The 23,053-nt window shown below is 42.1% G+C and overlaps 1 protein-coding gene and 1 long non-coding RNA gene across 12 annotated transcripts; one reads left to right on the top strand and one right to left on the bottom strand.

The window, feature by feature from the left end:
• Positions 1-40: 40 nt before the first annotated feature.
• LOC120059293 lies at positions 41-3,348 on the top strand. Its single transcript, XR_005478139.1, has 3 exons — positions 41-638; positions 854-1,026; positions 1,684-3,348. It is a non-coding gene; the product is annotated as an uncharacterized LOC120059293 (long non-coding RNA).
• A 61-nt stretch (positions 3,349-3,409) lies between these two features.
• LOC120059292 (cold shock domain-containing protein E1-like) lies at positions 3,410-21,964 on the bottom strand. Of its 11 annotated transcripts, XM_039008230.1 has the most exons (22): positions 21,897-21,964; positions 19,064-19,428; positions 18,804-18,889; positions 17,604-17,847; positions 15,035-15,233; positions 14,490-14,656; positions 13,660-13,746; positions 13,472-13,590; positions 13,291-13,372; positions 13,067-13,195; positions 12,371-12,496; positions 12,061-12,276; positions 10,072-10,236; positions 9,589-9,759; positions 6,736-6,843; positions 6,464-6,639; positions 6,240-6,352; positions 6,007-6,126; positions 5,699-5,877; positions 5,312-5,475; positions 4,926-5,058; positions 3,410-4,810 (listed from the first exon to the last, which is right to left on the bottom strand). In XM_039008230.1, exons 4-22 carry the CDS (start codon positions 17,727-17,729, stop codon positions 4,763-4,765), a joined length of 2,628 nt encoding a protein of 875 aa, XP_038864158.1. In that variant the 5' UTR covers positions 17,730-17,847; positions 18,804-18,889; positions 19,064-19,428; positions 21,897-21,964; the 3' UTR covers positions 3,410-4,762. The 11 variants fall into 11 exon arrangements, with proteins under 11 accessions (XP_038864158.1, XP_038864157.1, XP_038864161.1 ...); XM_039008229.1 differs by having other exon boundaries at positions 18,804-19,428; XM_039008233.1 differs by having other exon boundaries at positions 10,096-10,236; positions 18,804-19,428.
• Between the last annotated feature and the right edge of the window lie 1,089 nt (positions 21,965-23,053).

The raw sequence follows: 23,053 nt of genomic DNA, 5'->3' as shown, positions 1-23,053 counted from the left end.
CACACTGGCAGTTACGGGAGAGGCCGAACTGAGCAGAGACCGCTGCTAAGCAGAGAGCGCACTGAACAGAGACCGCCGTTGCACTTGGCCAAATCAATTCATTAAATAATTATACATTTACTGACACGTCGCGACCCACCACAGGTCCGCGAGCCATACTTTAAGAACGGCTACCATAGAATATCTAATCAGGGGACTATTTCAGACAAATTGTCAGGGGCGCTGTGGTTCTGTTTCATGACGAACAAGGGTTGGTAGCTAATGAGGGATTACTGTATTGTTTGACAAGGACTGAGACTAAAAAAACCAAAAGTATTTGGTAAATCAAAGGAAATAGTTGTGGAATGTTCCAGATCTTGGCGTACGCCTACTGGAGTTTTGGACAATTTACCAGCATGTTTATATATTCCATTCTGATAGAGATCACCCTTCCTGTCAGAAAGATATACAAATACACCCAGAGCCAAAAATCTGACAGTTTACTGACGCAAGTGAACGAAAGTTTACAGTATTGTGTCATTGGATAGAATAAGTAGCTAAGCGTTATGTCCGGTCGATTTTGTATTTATACCCGAGTAAGATTGATATAAAGGCATTAGTCTTGACGTAGCCTCGTCGCGAACCACGCGATTTGGAAGGTATGGCAACGCTAGACTAGTCTTGACAGAACAATGGCAATTTGAATTTTAAAATCGAATGTTGACAAACTGGATACAGCACACAATACAATGCATACAAACTAGTCTTTGTATCCACTGTACTCAGAAGTATTGTAACAAAATGCCAATTTATACATTACAGCAAACATACTGATAAACTGTCCTTAAATCTAATCTGTACATATTTCACACAGATCAGCCCTCAATCTTTTTATTTGCAAGAGGGGTGGGTTCATAAACTTTGCCGAAGTACTAGAAACCCAAGGGACTTAAAATTGTCCTAATCACTCCTGTGCATCCCTTAGAGAATTGTGCCTTCAGCACAGTGGATGGCTCCCAGCATCGGATCAACTTTAAGGATTATGAGGTAAGTGGACAATTTAACAGTATATGCATGTGACTTTGACATCAAAACTAATTACAATTATCTTGAGCAATTCCCAAACTTGGAACTACATACATTTTAGCTTGTATCAGTTTTCACATCGGATTTTGCCAGTAGCTGGATGCTTTTTGCATTGATGTTGTTTGATACGAAGTTCTACCCTCAATAGACAAGTTCTTTTTTTGTACCTCCTTGAGTATCACTAGGCTCCATTTGAAAATACTGATTGCATTCAACTTACAAATATGTAATTGACTGCCCTCAAGCCTGGCCAAGATGGTGAGCACAAACTTAGGTGAATGGCCATGAGGGTAATTTGTCAGTCTCCACCACTTCCAGTGTGTGAAAGTAATACCCAGAGACCTCAGAACCTACATTAATGCTGAATTTTGCTCTCATCCCATAAACTTTCTGAATACCGAATAAGAAACGGTGGTTAAGGTATCAGTGGAAGGAGTCCCGTGTTGTCTGTGGAGTTACGGAGAAAACCACATGCCAGGAAGTGGTCACAGCTTTGGCACAATCCCTTTGTGTACACGTCCAGCAATATTTAAATTGTACTGTTTAATTTCACTTGAAACGTCCAATCCAAATCAATCTTTGGTGATAAATTCATCCCTATCATCTTCCTTTGCTTAGGTCGTCCTGGGTGCTACACACTTAAAGAGAAATTCAAAGAGTTTGAGCGGAATGGGGAACCCAATGAACAGCTTCTGAAGTCACTTGAGGTACGGCCAGCAGACCAGAGGTCAAGCTCACCCTGCTGCATAAAGGGCCATCCTTCTGGGAAGGGCCTAGTAGAGGGAAAGGCGGCAGATACCAGGCTGGGCCTCAGCTGGGGAGAGCAGATGCTGGGGGCAAAGTACAAAGGGGTAATGGTGGTCTTAGTACCGTCAAAGCCTACCTCCCTTATCAAGCCTGCGGCAACAAGCCGAACAGCCACCGGAAGAACCGAAGAAGTCCAAAAGAAAGTCCGACCCTGACGGAGGCTTGGGGATGGCTGGAGAGCCGAGGAAGAGTGAACCAATCAGGCCGCGAAAAAGGAAACCGCAAGGACACTGACAAAAGGGATGGTAATTCCCTAAATGTTTGTCACCGTTGCCATGGATCCCTCCACTCCTGGGGTTTTGCAGAGCAAAGTCAGAGGAGAAAAGAGTGCCAAGTCCGTTGAGCACCAGCAAATCTCTTGCTGCATGCGAGACCAGGGCAGGGACAGAGAGAAGAGTAACATAAGCATTTCTGATGAGGGTAAGGATAACCAACATGTTAAGAAACACTCAGAGGCTGGCATGGCAAATATAAAAGCGGAAGGCTGGCAGAATCCAACCAGTGCCCTTAAGATGGTTGATGAGACAAGGAAGTTAAGAGGACTAGTTGCTCGCCAACAGACTAGTCCGAAAGAGCTGCAGGTCCAAATTAACTCAACGGATAGCCAGATTCATGAGCTGGAGGAGAAACAAAACGTCAGGCAAACTGACCAAGAGAACCAGCAGAAGGTAGAGAAGGCAGAGCAGCTGGAATTTTGGGATAATGAACTAAAGGTGGAAGAGGGATATGAGACTTGGAACAGTTCCTGGAGATGAAAGAAAAAGCTGTTGAGTGTAAGGCCAAGTTGGAAGAGTACAAAATGAAACTGCAAGGACTTGATTCCTCAAGAGACATTACTATTCAAAGGGAGAAAGTTAATGTTCCAAGCCAAGATGCCACATCTCCTGCTGCTGCAGGGTGGACAAGGCCAAATGAGGCCTTGAAATCAGTCAAGAGCTCTTAGTCAGCATGGTAAATAGACAGGAAGTTTGCTCCCAGAGAGAACTCAGATCTTCCTTATGCGCTAGTTTCTCCAAACCAGATCAAGGACTTGCGGCTCTCGTGGCCAAGTCCGCTTAGAGACTGGTGGACATACTGGTCTGAAGCCCCAGGTCCAAATTCAGAAACACAACCAAGGGTTGTGCATCGCTCCGAGATAACAATACATCTGGGCAGCACCAGGGTTTGAACGAGGTAGAGCAAGAACTGAAACTCACTGGTTTAAAAACAAGCAAACCAGTAACTTAATGTGCGTGATAATTCAAACTGCAGGGATTTGTTCCCAGTTTTACATTTCTATATGGCAACAATAAAATGTCTTTCTTTAAGCAAACTTCTATTGTCCTACCAAAAGTTGCTGAATAGCTTTTCCCATCTTCAGTTTGCTCCACTGTTCAGGCACATTTGTTTGAAAGTAGGAACAGCATTTCTTTTTCACTGCACCGTTTCAAGACAAGTCTCTTGCTGCCATCTTGAATAAAATATTTTCTACAAACTGCATGGAATTTTAAGGAACAAATAACTGCCTGGATGTTCTTTCAAATAAAGTAACACAATATGATTTTCATAAAACTTTAATTCAATTGCTTCATTCAAGACCATTAACAAAAGTACATAGGAGCGCCTGTGCAGTTCAGGTTCAACCCAGTGATCTCCAGTTTAAATAAATGGTCTCTAACTGCCGTATGTGCGTACAGGCACAACAGATCACCCTCCAACACCGCCAGAGCACAATAGATATCCTGATCCTTAAGACGCAACTTAATTCTAATGCTTTGTTACCCCGCTCTTTTTTTACTGAAGTTAAAATGTATTTTTGTTATATTGTGATGTTTAATCTTTCACTAAGAAAAAAAAGTACACATTACATACAGTATATTTCAACCAACAGGTATTTGGGATGCAGATCAGTATTATTTCTAATGGGAATAAAAAGCCATCCTTTCTTCATATTTTGGCAGTTGGGCTGGGGACAGGGGATATGTCAAAAAAAAAAAAAATTGTAGTTTAGGCACCGTATTCTTACGTCAATGAAAGAAAAAAGCAAATAGGTGCAAAAAAATAAAGTACATAGTATAAAACTGCTCGATATAAGATGCCACTAGGAATTCTGCACCTGAGAAAATTGCTTACAAAGCGTGTTAATAGCGAAAAGGTATCTAAAGGCTCCAGATTTGTGAAAGTAAATCCAAATCATATAGCCACTTAAACATTCACAGGCAACACAACACCATGCTTTCACTCCAGCTCTTGGATAGAGTTTAAAAAACTGCTCAAAAAAACCGAGCAGAGAAGTAGCCTCTGTTTTAGTCCACACATGAGAAACATCACCCTCCTTATGGAGGGAACTTTGCTTTATGCATTTTGTAGGAAAGCATAGTGAAAACCATTGGCAAATGATAATCATTTAGTTGCCTTAAATGAGGGAGAACAATGGAGGAAAAGAAGCAGATGAGCTCTAATACATGCCCACACACACAACAGGTTGCAGGTGCAGAATTCCAGACAATTAGGCAGATGGGACAAGACACTGCCACGCAACCGTCACTGATTCTAAAGCACACAGAAACCCTCAAAACAAATTCCTCTAACTTCTATCATTTCTAAAAACACCTTATGCACAACAGTCACACGCACAACACTCGGAAGAGGGATCCCGCCTTGTATACTGCAGTACGAAACTGTAGAGTACATCATACATGGGCAGCAGAGAACAAATGGAATGAGGGTTCCCTTGCAGGTGATGGAACATGGAGGGGTTACACATGCTTATTTCTCTGTGTATCAAGAGTGTGTGTAGGAGCATGTGTCCACAAGACAGCAAACATCCCTTTCCATTATTGTCGTCCATTCTCACGTTGCATTTCTAAATCAGGGCCCACCTAGTCAGACGGGAAAGGTTATATACTGCTCAGTCAATGACACCCGGTTGACGGGTCTTCCTCTCCACATTGAAGCCCTGGGTACAAAACAAAGTAGACCAGTAATAATAAAATCAACACGCTTTATAGATAAAAACACAAAGTGTACACAAATCAGAACTTATACAGCATTATGTGTTCAAATGTGCGTACCTTTGAATTGTCAGGGCCGCGGGGCTGTCTCACAATAACTAGGCGGGGGGCACTAGCATCATCCAGGGTGATGCTCTTGAGCCGGTTGACCAAGCGATCAGGACGGGGGGTTGCCACCGGTTTAGGCCCTTCACTGTGGGGGTAGAGAAACAAGAGGGCTTTTTTAACCAACAATATACTGTCTAGGTTTAGGATAACTGGGTCATAAATGAGACATGATTAGTAAATGTGGGGGGCTAGAAAACCAATTTCACTTATTCAGTTGCATTGACTTTGGTTGCCATCAAGAAAACAGGCATCATTATTGGCTAAGTTGAGGTAATACTTCCGTTTCCGAACATCTTACCCTACTTCATGGTAATAGTACACCCCCCTGCAGTATTTACCTAACTCTGCGTACGTTGCAGGCACTACATTTCCCTGTGCGTTGGTTGAGGATGACTGAGAACTCCACCTCATCCCCGGTCTGGAGCTCTAAGCCATCATGCACCTCTTTGACATGGAAAAATAGCTTCTTACTCTCGCCAACTTCATACGTGATAAAACCAAACTGGGGAGACAAGACATTACAGAATGAATAGGCATAGCGCTCATAGGTAGCCACACCAATACCTTGCATAGTGAGAAAGTCCCAAAACAAATTATACATTCTAATTACTTCATGTTTGGGTTACTGACCATACATACTTAAACTGCAGAATCTCTCAGTTCAATTTTGAAAGGCAATTTAATCTTGTCCATCGCCAAAAATGTTGACAAGCATGATCAGATACCTGGTCCTTGACACACTCCACCAGGGCTTTACGTTGGGGGACAACGTTGCAGGCCATCGTCTGTCCTGTCTGAGCCACTGTGCACAGCTGGAACTTCACCATCTCGCCTTTCTGCAGACAGTCTGCCTTGTTCGCCATGCCCACGATGCCAAAGGAGTAATTCTGGCACTTTGTGCCATCTGAATGCGTACAGGTGGGGAGAAGAGGAACAGTCAATTTAGCCATTTGGTTATTATAGAGTAAGTGCATTAGTAAAAACATGAAATTGATTTGATGGACATAAACCTCCACTGCCAGTGGTGACTTACCTTCCTCCAAGAGCTCAATGAGCCCCTGGTACTCTGTCTGGGACGGGTCCACACTGCGCAGAGGGCGCACCACCTTCCCCAACATCACTGTCTCACCAACATCCTGCCCCACACCATTCACTGCAATAACAGAACACCATTAGCATACTCACTTTGAAGGTAGATACATAAATGCTTCGCTATAGAACTGACTGTGGTGCAAACTCAAACTACTAAAGCAATTTACTGCCTACCTGCTACCACCTTAGTAACCTTCTCAGCGCTGACTTTGTTTCCTTTGCCCTTGGACAGGGTGTATTCCACAGTGTCGCCCAGCTCCAGGTTCTCCAAGTCTCCACACAGCTCACTGGAACAAACAGGCAGCATGAAAAACATAGCGCAGATCTTTTTTGTACAGATCTAATGTCACACCAACCAACATATTTTACACTAGCTTGCATGTGTTGAATAGTTGTACCTGTAATGAAAGAAGATCTCTTGATCGTGATTGGCTGTCTCTATGAAGCCAAAGTTGTCTTTCAGGGTGGCAATGTATCCCAGCAGCCTCTTGGTGTTGACAGTGCGGTTGAGGATCTTGATGGTGACAGCGCTCTGTTGGCCCGTCCTCTTTACCTCATTGATGGAGAACTCCACCTAGAGGACAAGGTTGGATTTACAGCACATGAAATCAGAGCTAACTCATTGTCTCTTTGGGGTTTGGCTAGTGTGAACTTGTTTGGTTTTCAGTACCTTGTCTCCTGCCTGTGGCTGGGTAGCTCCCTCCAGATCTTTGACGTGGTACGACACAGTCAGCTTCACTCCACAGTCCTCATAAGAAACCACTCCCTCTTCTGCTTCCTACATGACAGACATCAGAAAACGGATTAGACTGGCAGTTCCAGTCAAAGGCTGGCTACTGCACTCCTCTCCAGAAATCAGGCATTCAACTGTTACAAGTTTATAACACCACTGCTGAGCATTAGGAAACGTTCTAGTACTTCAGAAAAATGCCCTCAGCCTGGCAAAAAATAAATACTGATATGATGAGGCTGGATAGTTTAAAGTAAAAGTGTAGGATAATGTTTTAATTCATCCAAGCCGGTGCACATCAGTAATAACTTCAAAAGGAGGAAGGGCGGAATGATGCATTTTAAAAGTTTAGGAGTATATCAGATGAACAGCAGTAGCAACTTTTTGTTAACGCTAAGAGTGCAGATGACTGGCACCAAGATGTGCAACATCACACATTCCAAAGCACCTCGGTAGTGTTCAGTTAGCATTGACTAGTGTTTGAAATCAACACCTTTGTACACAGTGTTAAATGTAGGGCTGCCCCCAACCCCTCCACCCCCCAAAAAAACCTGGCTCGACCGAGAGTTGTTCTTTCGACCAATCAAATCAACTAAACGCACTGAGCTTGCCTGCTGCTTTAAGCACACTAATTAAATAATTAAGACAAATGACGAGGGAGTACGAATGCAATTGATTTGATTGTGCAGGGCAGGGCTCAGACTTGCTGCCCTGTGTAAAAAAAAATAAATAAAAAAGCACCCATCCTCTCCTCCCTGCTGCAGTGACCACCACAGAACAAATCAAGATTGTATTTGTCACATGCACCAAATACAGTGAAATGCTTACTTACGAGCCCTTAACCAAAAATGCAGTTAAGGAAAAATAAGTGTTTATAGCGCTGTCCACATTTCTGTAACAATTACAGCCAATTCTGACTGAAGTCATGTTACCGAAATCCCTAATTTCTTTAGGGAAAACATTCCCTGAACCCTTACATGACACGTATGTGTCACATGCACATGACAAATAGGGCCTGGGCTATAGAACATCAATCACATCAACAAATTGGTTATAAACTCAGAACACCGTAACATCAAAACAGATGCACTCAAATTTGGGAATGTTTACTGGTTGCTCAGGAAGTAAAGGGGAAGTTAGATGTGCGGAATAAATTTGACCAGTTGTGGAAAATATTGGAGATCAAGAAGGTAAGGCACAAGCGCTGTGTACATATTATGTGTGCCAAACAGGTGCTGTTAGATTACAATATAATTTCCCAGACCGTTTGGAACAAAGTAAACACCGGAAAAAATTATATGCGTACCAGTCCAACTTTTTGGGGTAAATCCTTTATTACAGCAAACATTAAAGACAGTCACATTCGTTTGTGAATGCAATTTTCCAAAATTGAATGGTTTATTTATTGTTTACGCTAATTATTTAACGGTGGCTTTGTTATTTTAAATCGAAGACGCTTGAAAGCGCTTAATGATAATGACATTAGTTAGTCACAATCCAATAAGAGATCACGCGGCTTATATTTTTCTGACAATTTGGAACCGTTACACTAAATAAAACCAGAGGCGCTGTACTAACAAAACAAAAAGACGCAAAGCCATTATTACAGCATAGCAAAGCTTAAAAACAGCTACATTTGTGAACTTGTTTATCCGACGTGTTGTGGTTACGTGAGGCTTGGTGCTCACAGAATGAATAGGCTATTAAAACAAACCGGTAACAAGCAGGATCTTCAACCGATCGGCATTGCAACCCCTCAATATTAAAATTCTCATTGGTGGGTTTGAGGTGCCACTGTAGAATTGGTGGTGTTATGGCCAAAAGTAGTAGTAGCACATTTGTATAAGTAATAAATCATAATTTTTGATAATGATCCTAAGATATGAATGAACTTTTTTTAGCTACTGCTCAACTAAAGAAATCTTGGTCGACCAAAAGCCGATAGACCAAACAGTCGACTTAATGGGGTCCGCCTTAGTTAAAATGCCATATCTCCTTAGGAACTAGTAAAGTAAATTACAAGACGGCAAAAGTGAGAATAACATGTTTTTACAGAGGAATTGATTAGGACTGAAACCACAGTCAACCATGGGGTGAGGAGCACATTCAGCGGGCATTAACACCACTGACCTTTTCTACTACTTTACCCTTGAGAAATATGCACAATTAGTCTACCCATTTGAGCATACATGGCAACTACAGTATGCATGTCTGCAGCAATGTGAAGAGCAAAGGTTAGGAAATGAGACTGATTTAAGCAATTGGGCAAAAACCTATACATGATGAATTTTAATAAGGTAACTAGGGGAATTTGTCACAGTTGCCACGTAAAATGTCTGGCAAATCAATGTCATATCTAGCTAACATGAGACAAAATTAGTGGTTAGTACTTTGCCTCTGTCCACCCAGTAGGAAAACATTGATAGATGCATCTATCTAGCATTGTTCAACTTGATGGCAACATGCAAAGACAAAACTCCTACCTTGTCTTTTTTCTAATGGAGAGAAGTGGCATGAGGGGGAAAGGTTGAAAGGAGAAAGCAAAGCAGAGAATTAGAACTAAGGAGTCAAATCAAATGGGCTGAAAAATGCCTGATCGTAAGGGGAAATGTGTGCGTGCGGGTCTCGGAGCAGTTTTACATTTTGATACTGATCAGACTAGGAGGGGGTGAGGACAGAAAAGGCAAAGAAAGATCAGGCAGGGAAGGACAAACATGTACTGTCAAAATAAAAAAGGCAAATGTTGACAATGTCGCTGTGGGTTCCCAAGTGCTGCCCTGGGTGCTTTCGTACCTTCTCTTTGGCCTTGCTGGGGCTGGCGCTCTTGTTGTTGGTGATGGCTGCTGTGGCCTCCTTCTCCACCACACCCACAAAGCGCTGCTCAGACTGGGTGTGGAAGGAGACTGTGCCCTTGGGCAGCTTCTTTATGCGCACCGCGTGGTTCCTCTGGGCAGACAGCATGTCCTGCACAGGAGAGGGAGAAAAATAAAAACGTTTCAATTTGTGTTGGTGATCAATAATGCTCTCATTGAGATTGGCTACCTCACAATACAAACCAGACAGAGACCAAAATACATTTGGAAAACAATGTGCCTAGGAAAAGTGAATGGGTTCAAAGAGTGAGATTTCCTAATATTAATAAGAATTTACTGGATGTTCATTTCAAAATCAAGAGTTTCCCATTAAACTAACAGCCTTGGAAGATTGACAGAGAAAAAGAGGGAAGGTGAGAGTAAAGGAATTTTAAAGACAGCAATTGTATATTGAAAAACGGACCATGGGCGTTCTCTCTGGACTCACGGGCACAACTGTGAACTCGACTTCATCAGAGATGTGCAGCTGGCCCTCCTCCAGCACCTCGCTAAAGTGAAAGAACATCCTGGCGTCCCGGTCCACACACTTGATGAAGCCAAAGCCGTCACGCATTGCAGCGATCACACCCTATAGGACAGAGAAAGCCGTCAACACACAGCAGAGATGACGTCGACTCTGCATGTAGACCTAATAATCTGCTGGGACTGAATGGGATGCATGAGTTCACAAGCTGCATTAGTTCACCGATCCTTGTGTTATCATCACTAATTATATGGACGTATCAGGATTGGGCGAAAGCAGCCCTTAACTTCTTATGGCTGCAGGGGCAGTATTGAGTAGCTTGGATGAAAGGTTCCCAGAGTAAACGGCCTGCTCCTCAGTCCCAGTTACTAATATATGCATATTATTATTGGATAGAAAACTCAGAAGTTTCTAAAACTGTTTGAATTATGTCTGTGTACAACAGAACTCATATGGCAGGCAAAAACCTGAGAAAATCCAAACAGGAAGTGGAAATTCTGAGGCTGGTCGATGTTAATCGATCGCCTATTCAATTCCCTGTAATATATGGATCTGTTTGCACTTCCAACGCCTTCCACTGGATGTCAACAGTCGGTAGAACGTTGAATGAAGTTTATACTGTGTTGTGGGGACGGATGAGAGGGGAATGAGTCACTGGTCTGGCAGATTGCCAGTTCCTAGTCACGCGCATTCCTCATGATATTGCCTTGCGTTCCATAACTTCTACAGACAGAAGGAATGCTCCGGTTGGAACGTTATTGGATATATATGATAACAACATCCTGAAGATTGATTATCTACTTAGTTTGACCAGTTTATTCGACTTGTAATATAACTTTTTGAAGTTTTCGTCCGACGTTTGCCTGCATCTGCGCGAGCGTTTGGACACGTGTACTACACATGCAAGCAAAAGTAGCTACTTAGACATAAGTAATGGACATTATCGAACAAAACAATGATTTATTGTGGAACTAGGATTCCTGGGAGTGCATTCTGATAAATATCCTCAAAGGGAATATTTATCATGTAACTTCTGGTTTCTGTTGACTCCAACATGGTGGCTAATTTGGCTATTGTTCTGAGCTCAGTCTCATATTATTGCATGGTTTGCCTTTTCTGTAAAGTTTAAAAGTTGTAAAAAATCTGACAGCGGTTGCATTAAGGAGAGGTATATCTATAATTCCATGTGTATATTATCATCTACATTTATGATGAGTATTTCTGTTGAAACGATGTGGCTATGCAAAATCACTTGATGTTTTTGGAACGCGTGAATGTAAACTCAGATTTTTTTATATAAATATGAACTTTATCAAACAAAACATACATGTATTGTGTAACATGAAGTCCTATGAATGTCATCTGATGAAGATCAAAGGTTAGTGATTCATTTTCTCTATCTGCTTTTTGTGACTGCTATCTTTGGCTGGAAAAATGGCTGTGCTTATTGTGGTTTGGTGTGACCTAACAATTGTTTGTAGTGCTTTCGCTGAAAATCCTATTTGAAAATCAGACACTTTGGTGGGATTAACAACAAGATTACCTTTAAAATGGTATAAAACACATCTGAGGAATTTTAATTATGAGATTTCTGGTTTTTGAATTTGGTGCCCTGCACTTCGACAGGCTGTTGTCATATCATCCCGTTACCGGGATTGCAGCCATAAGAAGTAAACTGCTTCACTGAGTGCTTTTACTTTTGAGTTAACCGAGATTAAAGAGACAGTGCATAAAGATAAAATGACAATCCTTCCCTTTCATTCGGGACTGTAGGTTTATGCTCTTCCATTTAATAGATAACAGTTTGGAATATGAACTCGATTTTTTAGGAATGCAAATTTCAGGTTGCCATATTCATTGATTAAACTCCACACAAAGCTTCCTCAAATGAACTAGTGAGCGTACCATAGATCTCCTCATGGTCCTTACCATCTCACGGGACTCCTTAGTGAAGTGGAAGGTGTCGGGCAGGATGTCGATGTTGGTGGCCCGCTCCAGCTTGTCCCTGCGGTCTGTTGAGATGTTGAACTGCACATGGTCGCCCTCCAGCAGGGTCACCTTGGACTTGGTATCCTTCTCGCCGAACAGGAGCTCCTTGTCCGTGAAGCTGATCCTAGCACAGATGCGGCCTGGGAGCGGATCATTCTAAAAGATTGGGAGGAACAATACAAATCCAGGATTCAGTAAAAACCAAGCTCAGGTTAATTCTGAGTATGTAGGCATCGCGTAAGTTGCGGACCTGGTTCTTGGTTGGAACTTTAGGGATGACTTTGACGACAGTGCCTTCAAACTGCTCAATGCTGATGTCCTCAAATATGACGGTTCCCTGGGCGAGCAGCCTCACGTCAGTGGCCACCTCTTTCCCCTAGAGAAAAACAAAATGCTTTATAGCCGATTTATCCTTGATTCGGCAATGTGGTCCAACGCAATTGCGGAGCCCCCGGAGGCCAAATCGAGCTCCATACGGCGATGCCATGCACCTCCCAAATTTTGTAACAATGCAGAGGGCTCCATATAGCTCCGCATTGAGATGATTGGTTGACGCTAAGTGGAAGAGCATGTGTAAACACAGCTCAGCTCCACGAAACGCAAGTAGTATGAATGCCCTGACAGACACCGTATCGCCATAAATGCTTTAGTTACTTCAATGTTGCTCTTTCTCTCCATTACGACATTCTATTGCATAATTACAGGCTCATGGCATCAATATGTATTCAGAATGTATACATGAGCAGGAGTAATTTCTGTTGAACAGACTTTCCTATTGAGACATTCTCACTGTCATTAAACAGCCATTGCTTGATTTGACAAGTTGAGTCCCTACCATAAGAATAACTTGATTCCAATACTGGCCTCATATTCTATACTTTTGCAAGCCATTAGAACGGGTCACCAGAGTTGGCTAGCCAGAACGGTTCCATGTGATGCCACCTACGTTTCTCTCTTTGATGGTGAACTCCACGTCGTCGCCGGCCTGTAGGGCCTCCAGGTCACCCTTGAACTCGCTGTAGTGGAAGAAGATCTCCTTCACCACGTCAGCCCTCTCAATGAACCCAAAGGCCTCCTACCAGACAAAAGGGTTATAGATTAGATTATAATCAGGCAGATACAGTAGCCAATGTCCAGCCAGGGATCCACAAGGCTCTACTGTGGCTTTACCTTGGTGGCACAGACAACCCCCTGGCACCTCATCTGCTTCTTCTTTACCAGGACGATGTTGTGAGCACTGACTGCACCAGTGCTGAAACACACAGAATATACCATGAGGAAAAGGCTATTGTAGTATGCAATCAAAACATTTTAAATTGTGAAACAATAAGACACTTGACAAACAACTCACTGCTTGTTGGTTTCCATGTAGAAGCTGACTTTGTCTCCCGTGTCCAGGTGCATGTTGCCCTCTATGTCATCTGGGGTGTAGGTCAGGTAAAACACCTCCTGCGTGGGAAGGAATCCATACTTTACATTACATTGACTACCAGCCTTGTCATGAAAAGTATCTTTCTACAGGCCATTTGACAGTCTTACCCCGTTTCTCTCGTAACACACACTGCCAGTGGGCACCTGCCCCGGTGCAGATTTGCCATCCAGTTGAGTGGGAATCGCTGAGACAACCTAAAAGACAGCAAGAACCACAGGGGGAGATGGTTAAGAATGGCATTTGGGTGATTCAACACAATTGCCTTACTATAAATCAGTGCACCTAAATAAGGAAATTACAATCAATCATTCTGTGGAAACAAACTGGTTGATTTTCAAAATTATATCAAGAGAGCGAAGGGATACAAGCCTGGTATGTACTGTAGACACTACTGCATGAGATGTGAAATGCTTGAAATGCCAAATTTCTTCATTTGAATGAGTAAAGGCCATTTGAAGAAAAGGCTAATAAAACATCAATGCTATCAATATTACAGCCAATCAAACCTATTCAATTTACTGACTTCATTTGTCATTCCTTTGAAAATAAGCCTTCAACTTAATTTAGGCAGAACTTTCTAGAGAAAGACTTAGGCTGTTTTGTTTAATCTTCAAATCCCACCTCCACCCGTGAACACCATCACCACACAACATGTATGTCGAGGACAGGCAAGCCCATTGTAAATCTCCATGGAAACAGATGACATTCCTAGCATTTCAGATAAACAGACCACGACCAACATAAATAAACACAAAAATGTGAATTTAAAATCAGAGTGGTGGGGGTTCGTATTTACGCATCTATGAAACTATTAATAAACAAAAATGATTTTAAAGATTTACAATGAGCTTGAACATACACCCAACTGACGAACAAACACCGACATTGAGGTGACAGGGACAAAAACAGAACCAAAAGTAAAATGGTGTTCCTTAACTGGATGAATATAACCATGCAGCACAGTAAAGGGAGAGGCGTGCGAGTCTGGCCCCACCTGGCCCGAGATGCGCTCCTCTGGAAGCACCTCTGGTTTGATCTTAAGCAGCTTCACTGCTATGGGCTTGCCAGTGCGCCTGTCTGAGGACACTTCAAACTCCACATCATCTGGAGAGGCAGAGGGGAAGAGAGAAGGAAAAAAATGGGTTGTGAGAAAATGTGTTCGACACCAAATGCTGACCGGACATTCATGGAGGTCAATCGACTTAAAAGCTGCCCACAGTAGCTTGTGAAGAGCCCAAGACAGAAATCTGTTACCACTTAGCCCCAAGGATTTTTTTGAAGGAATTCTCATTTTTGGCCAGATAAACATTAGGTGGTTTCCCCAGACAGATTAATCCTAGTCTCAAGGAGAATCTCATTTGAAAATGTTTAGTGCAGGATTAATCTGTGTTTGGGAAACCATCCCTAAAAGCTTGTGTTGTTCAGTAGCTTGTTGGATGAGACTAGACTACTAAATGACTAGAAGCAGCACTGGACTCTCACCTCCTATCTTGAGCTCCTGAAGGTTGCCGTTGTACTGGGAGCAGTGAAAGAAGAGGCGCGCCTGCCGCTCCGAGCACTGGATGAACCCGTAGGAGGTGAGCAGCTTCTCCACCACTCCTGTCTCCCTGATGCCCGCCGCCGTGCCGTTGGCAAACGCCGTGTGCCCGTTGTTGTGGAGCATGCCAGGGTCAAAACTCATCTGAGCAGAACAAGAACAGACATTATTGAAGAAAAAGAAAAGGAAAAAAGGCTGACAAAATACAGCTCTGAATATTGAACGAGAGCAGATGTGAGTTTATGAGTGGGATTGTGTAAATGCATATGATAGAACAATTCTTTCACAAATGAAACTCCCACATTCGTCAATAAGATCTAATTTACACACAATCTATTAAATTGTGTTTCCTGACTGATGGTTGAACCAAAGTTTGGAGAGACTAACCAAAAGAGCTTTCTGGTGTTCTGACCATTTCTCTTCTGAATGCCGGTGAGCACAGTTGGCCAACCCCAGATGGTTTTTATGTTGATTCAGACCATTCACTACCAATAAAGGCCACACTGTATAGTTATTTCTAGTTGGCTCAAGAGAAATCTCCACTTCTATTCACCCAGTCACTATTGCAACTAAAATAAACAAGCACTCCTGGATTGACAAAGTTGGGAACATTATACATGCAAAAACAATTGTTATAGGACTTAAATCTTTATCAAACCTACTACAAAACCACTGCATCTCCCATTGACTAGCACAAGTCAACATGAACTGGGTGCTACAATATGACTTCACACAGAACCAAAAGTACTTTAATTGATCTCCCTCAAAGTAATCAAGAGCCACTGCAAAACAAACCATGCGGTTAGCTAACATCCCCCTGGCAGTCATTACCACTGTGGGTGCAACTGATGCGATGCCCACACAGCATGCCCACTTACTGATCTCTGATACAGGGGGGTCCGCTTGTGTTTTTTGTGGGAGACAGAGAAGGAGCGGGGTATAGCCACCGCAGAGGTGGAAGGAGCAGTATTACGTGCCAAAGGGGGTTCGGAGTGCACCCTCTCCATATCCAACAGTGGAGTCAGGACTGGGAAACACTGTTGGGGGGGGGTCAAAGGGTGATTTGGAGATTCAGATACTTGGCGCTGTGGTTTTGCTCATTAGTTTTCATTCCATTACACTGTAGCTTTCTAGGTCTTTGAAGTTATTTTCTTACACCAATTGTAAAAGAAAGTTTTAAACTATTTAAAAAAACAGATCGATACTGACCGTGGGAATCCTAATTCCATAAGAGAAACTAATAAATTATGTTATTAGCAGAGACCTAGCATCTAGTATTATGGATGGAAATGTATGTGCCGTTTGGCTCTACAACACTAAAAAATGGGGGGTTAAATGTCCAGACGAGGTAGTCTTCGAAACACCCTACAATAATCAGCCTGATCAGTAAACCTAAAACTTGCCATTCAACATCTGACGGAATGGAACAAAGCGTTGAGAAAGGTGGTCATGTAACTTAAGTTACCGTTATTGCCTGAAATACTGTTAAAATAAGAGTTGACAGAATCAGAAAGTGCTGATTTGAAAGACAGTTTAGACAGAAGCATGTCTACACAGTAAGATGATAGTGGGAACATGAAGGGTCACAGAGCAGCCTCATCTGTTAGGTCCCTTACTAGCATAGCATCAATGTTGAAAGTTGAAATTCCCAGTAGTTAGTGGATTTTGTCCTTAAAGGGATGAATAATCCCATTTGCTGGTTCGATAACTAAGATTCCAGACTAAGCGACATTGAACGACACCAGCCACCGGGGAAACAGGTTTAAAATCAACTCGTCTTACAAACTAGCCTACCGTAGCTTATTTCAGTCTAGTTATTAATTGGGAAAGAATGTCAAACTGACATTGACAAAACGATTTAGACAAGTTCCTACTGGTCACATTATTTTGAGCATTAACGTCACCTGGGGGGTGTACTACAAAGCAGGATCAATGAGTTAAACAGCTAACTTGACAAAGTAGTGAAATTTGAAATGAGCATGGTATAATTGACTCAAGCAAAAACACATTTTGCTTTCGTAATAAACCAGAAAATCAATAGTAATTTATTCACCTCAGCATCAGAATCCTGCTTTGTAGGTCACGCATTTTTTTTTTTTTATAGTCACCCTTTATTCTCACTTCATGTTACATTACACTCCCATTGTTTTCCTTTGCCTGTACTAGATCACTAAACAAAACAAACTTCAGTTTGTTTATATTGCCTACATTAGAGAGATATTGCAGCACTAATCATATCCCACACCACTAATTTCAGGTGGCATGGGGCATGGCACAAAGCATTTACAGCCTTAAATTGTGGTGGGTAAAAGCAAATTTGAAACATACCCAAATCCCAAGTAACCTTTAGACCACCCTGTAACTGCTTGACTGCACCTGAGCAGAGGCTAGTCTCTGAGCCCCGAGGAATGGAAAGGTAAGGCCAGTCAGAGCAGAGAGAGGCAGGGCAAGGTGGGTGAATGGGTGTTCGATGGGGGGGAGACGGAGGGAGGTGGTGGGGAAGATGGAACTTACGGATCGGCCGTATGGTGACAGGCTGAGTCCGACGGGAGAGGTGCTGCTCAGGTCAGCGCTAATAAACGCGGCAGGTGGCGACGTGGGCAAGGTAAACTCAACAAAGCCTTTCCAGGGGCTGCCCATATTTTTCCATAAACTCAAGCCAAACTCCACCCCTTTGTTGTACTTGATAACTGGTTTGCTTGACTGCCTCGATTTGTTATTTTTTTGCTCAACCACCCAATGATACACCTCTGGATGTCTGCAAGGGTGAAAATGGGAAAGGGACAAAAATAAATAAAGGGGGAGGCAAAAAGGTCAGCCAGTGAACAGTGTCACAATTAAAGGAAAGGGTCTGTGGGTGTGAGGAGACAAGGGAAAAGGCTAGATATGACCAGGTAGAGGGGCAGGATAAAGAGGAAAGATTGCTAAACTTCAATAACGAAGTAGGCCTATGGCAGGGAAGACTGGCTCACTAAAAGCCTTTAACTGTGCTAAATCACTCTGCTAGAGTTGGTGCAATTAATTTATCTTGTTACCAATTGACCTAAAACAAGTTGAAGAATGATTCAGCCCTATCAAGTAGTTGCAGAGGTCAGTCATAATTTGAGGTACAGGATGGTTAGTCCAACTGCATCTGAAATTCAAGTCACTCAAGTAAATTAGGGGAGCCGTTGTGCATGTTGTCACCAAAAAAAGTTTATTTATGATATCAAAAAACGACCATCTAGGTAAGGGGCAATATTCCCCGTCTTAGTTAAAATGGTAGCGGATGTGCACATGTACAAGAGCAGAATTGTTGGGACATTTAGTGGGTTATTTGTGTTCATTATCATAACAAATATATCTCCACATTCCTGCCTTATGACAGCACACCAGGGGACCAGACTGGAACTTGGGAAGGTGCGTTTTCCTCTTTATTGGTTCAACATCAAATTTAACACGAGCATCAATTTGTAGATAAAATGCCATGTGATAAACCATTACAATAGTTTGCAAATAAATTTACTAATGGCGTCCTATCAAATCAGTCCTTGATACGTGTAGATAAGTGAAAGCCTCATGCAAAGTAAATACATTTGACATGCAACTATATTTGGAGATAGCTGGGCCTATATAAAGGACGCCTTTCTAGACACAAACAAGAAACAAAGAGAAGTTATTCAAAACCACAACACATTTATGAAATAAGTAAAACAAAGAAAAAAATGGGCCTACCTTGATTTGGCGTCTTGAAACTTCTGGTCGTCTTGAACGCCTTTGCAGATCTCACACTTATTTGTTACAGGTTTCTGGCACAAGTTCTAGATACGAGTAGCATGAAGCAAAAGGGAGAAAAAATATTTTAAAAGGCAAACGCAGGTGCAATAGTGCTTGAAAACAAAATAAACAGAGCAAGAAGAGATAGACGAAGGAGATGGGATAGTTAAAGGAACCGGGAAAAACAAAAACAAAACAAATAGAAGCCCTCTAGGCACCCCAGGGTAGAGTCGGTGGTGAGGATGAGGGCGGCTGGGAGTAGCGTTGGGACGTGTGCTTTGTCAAAGCTGTTGAGTAGGCACAAACTTCTGGTCTCAGATCAGTTATCTTCACGGTTTCGCAATGTTGGCAAAGGATTGCTTCTCTTGAGTGTGTTTCGATTGGGCAGGTGTGTATCTTGTGTCTTTGGTGTTTTCTTAGTTTAGTTGCTTCTAGATTTTCCTTTGAAGTGATCCTTTCCTTGAGTTGTTGCGACTGTATGTTTCAGGATGTTTCTCTTGAATTTGTTTCTTCGTTGTGATCTGAACTTGAAGAAGCAGTTGCGGATGGTACAAAAAAAAATTCAGTTCCGTTTCACTTCATACTGTTGAGAAAAAGAGATCCACTATTAGTTTAAAATGAATCAGATTTCATCATTATCAATGTACATAGCCTACTATTTGAATAAACTAGCAAATTGCGCGACTCCTGATAAATGTGCCATCAAAGACATATGTCACCATTTATGATGGTGGTGGTACCATTAGCCCATAGGTTGACAATAAATTAGGACATCATGTGTTGGAAACACTGCAACAAAGTACTAAGGGGCTAGCATTAGAGCTTTCTAAATAGACTTCCCAGATTCAAGACCACTATGAAAAACCATTACAGCCACCTGTAGACTAGTGCCCTGGGTCACTTTTCATGTGAATTGAACTCCAGATTCTTCGCCCCCAGACTCCCAGGCCTAAATATAGACCTTCCTCAGCTGCCCCTGCACACAGTGCCAGCTGACTAGATACTAGAAGTCCTGCGGATAAACAAGTCCCTGTGCATACCATTGGCCGTACTGATATGTATGGCAGTTTCTAACCAGTAAGGTCTGTGTAATTCTATGAGCAATGTGGATCATGACAAAAGGCTCAGACACTGATCCTAACATTTAACTGTATAGGACTTTGCACAGTAACAAGAAGCAGGGACACATCCACAAAGTTTAACTAATCCATCATGGCTGTGTCACAATGAGTGCTAAATGTTGTGAAAGGGGTCAAATATAATTCCAATGAGTGGATGGGTCTTTAAAGCTCATACTTGGTATCCAGGTTACAGTTGTTTATGGACAGCAGTGCTAAATTGAACTTCTTGGAAATCAGTGTCAGAGAAATTCTACAATCTTTGACTTACAGTCCATCATAATGGATCCCTTTATACCACTTATCTACATAAATAACCATTATAACACTCTGCAATTCTATGATTTCAATTCACATCTAGATAAATATGCATCTTGACAGTTTGGTTACAACATGTCATTGTGTGTTTAAGCTGTCAATGGATTGGCACAACTACCACCTAGCAAGGTTTGTTGAGACAACACCTGTACTGTCAAACTGAAGAACGGTAAGCAATTTAATCACCCTTCGTAATAGGGTGACGTTGGTCGAAAGGAGTGGGGAAAACATTCACTGAGAAAACAACTCTCGCTTAAAGCAATGAAGAATATCAACATGGTTAAAATAACACAGGAACTTGAGAACGAGTGTTTTTCAGTTGCTCATGACGCAGCCATAAATCAACATTTGCCTACCAGTGCCCACCCACTAAAAACACTGGCCATGATTGGCCTTTTAGCACATATTTCTGAAATAGGTGGTCGAACATTGTCGAGTTCAGAAGCCCCTAACTTTTGTTTGTCATCTTACTTGCTAACGTTTCCTATTGTTTTGACGCTTCACCAAATTCATGTCAGTAAAGCATACTAAAGTTGGCAACAAGCATACGTACACGGCCTCGTCTCAGCTAGATAACGTTAGCTGGCTAGAACTGTAGCGTTCATGGATCATGACAACCTACGTAGGTCGTTCATTATTACTAGTGGTTACGTCACTTAACTGTCCCTGTTGGTTGAACAATGTTTGACACCAAGCAATTCATTAATTACCAACCAGCTTACTATTAGCTATAACTATGCACAGCCATGTGATTTGCCTTCAAGCAACCACGCTTTGTAATGCAGTAACGTGGCCTACTAGCCAACGCATCATTAGTTTGCATTGCTAGCTAGCTGATTTATTAAGTTTAACGCACAATAATTAGCTAGCAAGCTAACTACAAAACACAAATGAGGTGTTAACAAATTGTCAAATCGAATGGCTAGTTAACGTTAGATATTTGTTAAACGCTAACGTTAACTAGCTGACATTAGCTAGCCAACAACGCGTTAGCTTTACTTCGCTAACTAACAGTTACTTACTACGAGCACTTGGCTAGGTAATCATACATTAAAATCGTTTGTTCCTAATTAATGGAATTGTGAATACGAACAATGTCTATTGTGCCAATTTCAACTACCCATTCACTTCGCAAGGGTTAACATTTTAAGATGGGCAGGCGCATTAGTTGGTAGTGTGGCACCGGACAACAAAGGAACTGCGACAGATAAATTCGCTAGCTTGTGGCTACCTAGCCAACGCTTGCTAAACTCGTGCAAGTCCAGATAACAAATGGAGTCAGCTCGTTTGTCACTTCAGCAAATTTGTTTAACGTCAAACATAAGTGAGGATACCAGTATGCATTAAACAATTGATAATGTTTATACAGTTTATTAATTACGTCGAAACGTTTACCAAAATATCTCCCCAGATAGATAACGTTAGCTACACAGTACTGTAACGTGTTGGTATGATTTAGGACGAGTAAAAACACCAGATAACACTACCCCGCCTATACGCTTTGAAGGATAAAAACTTGGTTCAAAATGATTTTATATCGCTATAACTTGAATATAATCTCATATTAATGGGGTTTTAACCGTAACTTCCAATTAGTATATTAAACAAAACTCACCCCAACAGCTTTCAGCACTGTCACCAGCGCCGCCAGAAGCAGCACGGCACATTACGTAGTGATCGGAGTGCGATCCTATCGCGAGATTTCATATGATACTGAGAGGTTATACCAGAGATCATGGATATAATGACGAGATACTTGTGTCACAAATCAAAGTTTATTGATCGGGTACACATGTCATATCAAATCACATTTTATTGGTCACATACACATGGTTAGCAGATGTTAATGCGAGTGTAGCAAAATGCTTGTGCTTCTAGTTCTGACAATGCAGTAATATCTAACAAGAAATCTAACAAATTCACAACAACTACCGTATACACACAAATGTAAGGGATGAATAAGAATATGTACATATAAATATATGGATGAGCAATGCCGTGCAGTATAAGCAAGATGCAGTAGATGGTATAGAGCAGTATATGCATATGAGATGAGTAATGTAGGATATGTAAACATTATTAAAGTGGTGTTATTTAAAGTGACTAATGATAGGCATAGGCAAGATGCAGTAGATGGTATAGAACAGTATATACATATGAGATGAGTAATGTAGGATATATAAACATTATTAAAGTGGCGTTATTTAAGGTGACTAGTGATACCTTTATTAAGTCCATTTATTAAAGTGGCCAGGGATTTGAGTCTGTATGTTGACAGCAGCCTCTCTATGTTAGTGATGGCTGTTTGAAAATAAAGGAGAGCCGCACACTCTAGGAGCTCACTCTGTGCGGCTCTCCTTTATTTTCAACTTTTCTACTCCGCTAGCCAGCACCTCGCCTAAATAGGTGTGCGTTTCTTTTTCTTCTAGAGTGATGGCTGTTTAACATTCTGATGATCTTGAGATAGAAGCTGTTTTCAGTCTCTCGGTCCCAGCTTTGATGCACCTGCACTGACCTCGCCTTCTGGATGATAGCAGGGTGAACAGGCAGTGGCTCGTGTGGTTGTTGTCCTTGATGATCTTTTTGGCCTTCGTGTGACATCGGATGCTGTAGGTGTCCTGGAGGGCAGGTAGTTTGCCCATGGTGATGCGTTGTGCAGACCGCACCACCCTCTGGAGAGCTTTGCGGTTGAGGGCGGTGCAGTCACCGTACCAGGCGATGATACAGCCAGACAGAATGCTCTCAATTGTGCACCTGTAAAAGTTTGTGAGG

The sequence above is a fragment of the Salvelinus namaycush genome, chromosome 14 (genome assembly GCF_016432855.1).
Source record: "Salvelinus namaycush isolate Seneca chromosome 14, SaNama_1.0, whole genome shotgun sequence".
NCBI lineage: Eukaryota > Metazoa > Chordata > Actinopteri > Salmoniformes > Salmonidae > Salvelinus > Salvelinus namaycush.
The sequence above is the reverse complement of the archived record's forward strand: the minus strand, read 5'-3'. Positions and strand labels throughout refer to the sequence as shown.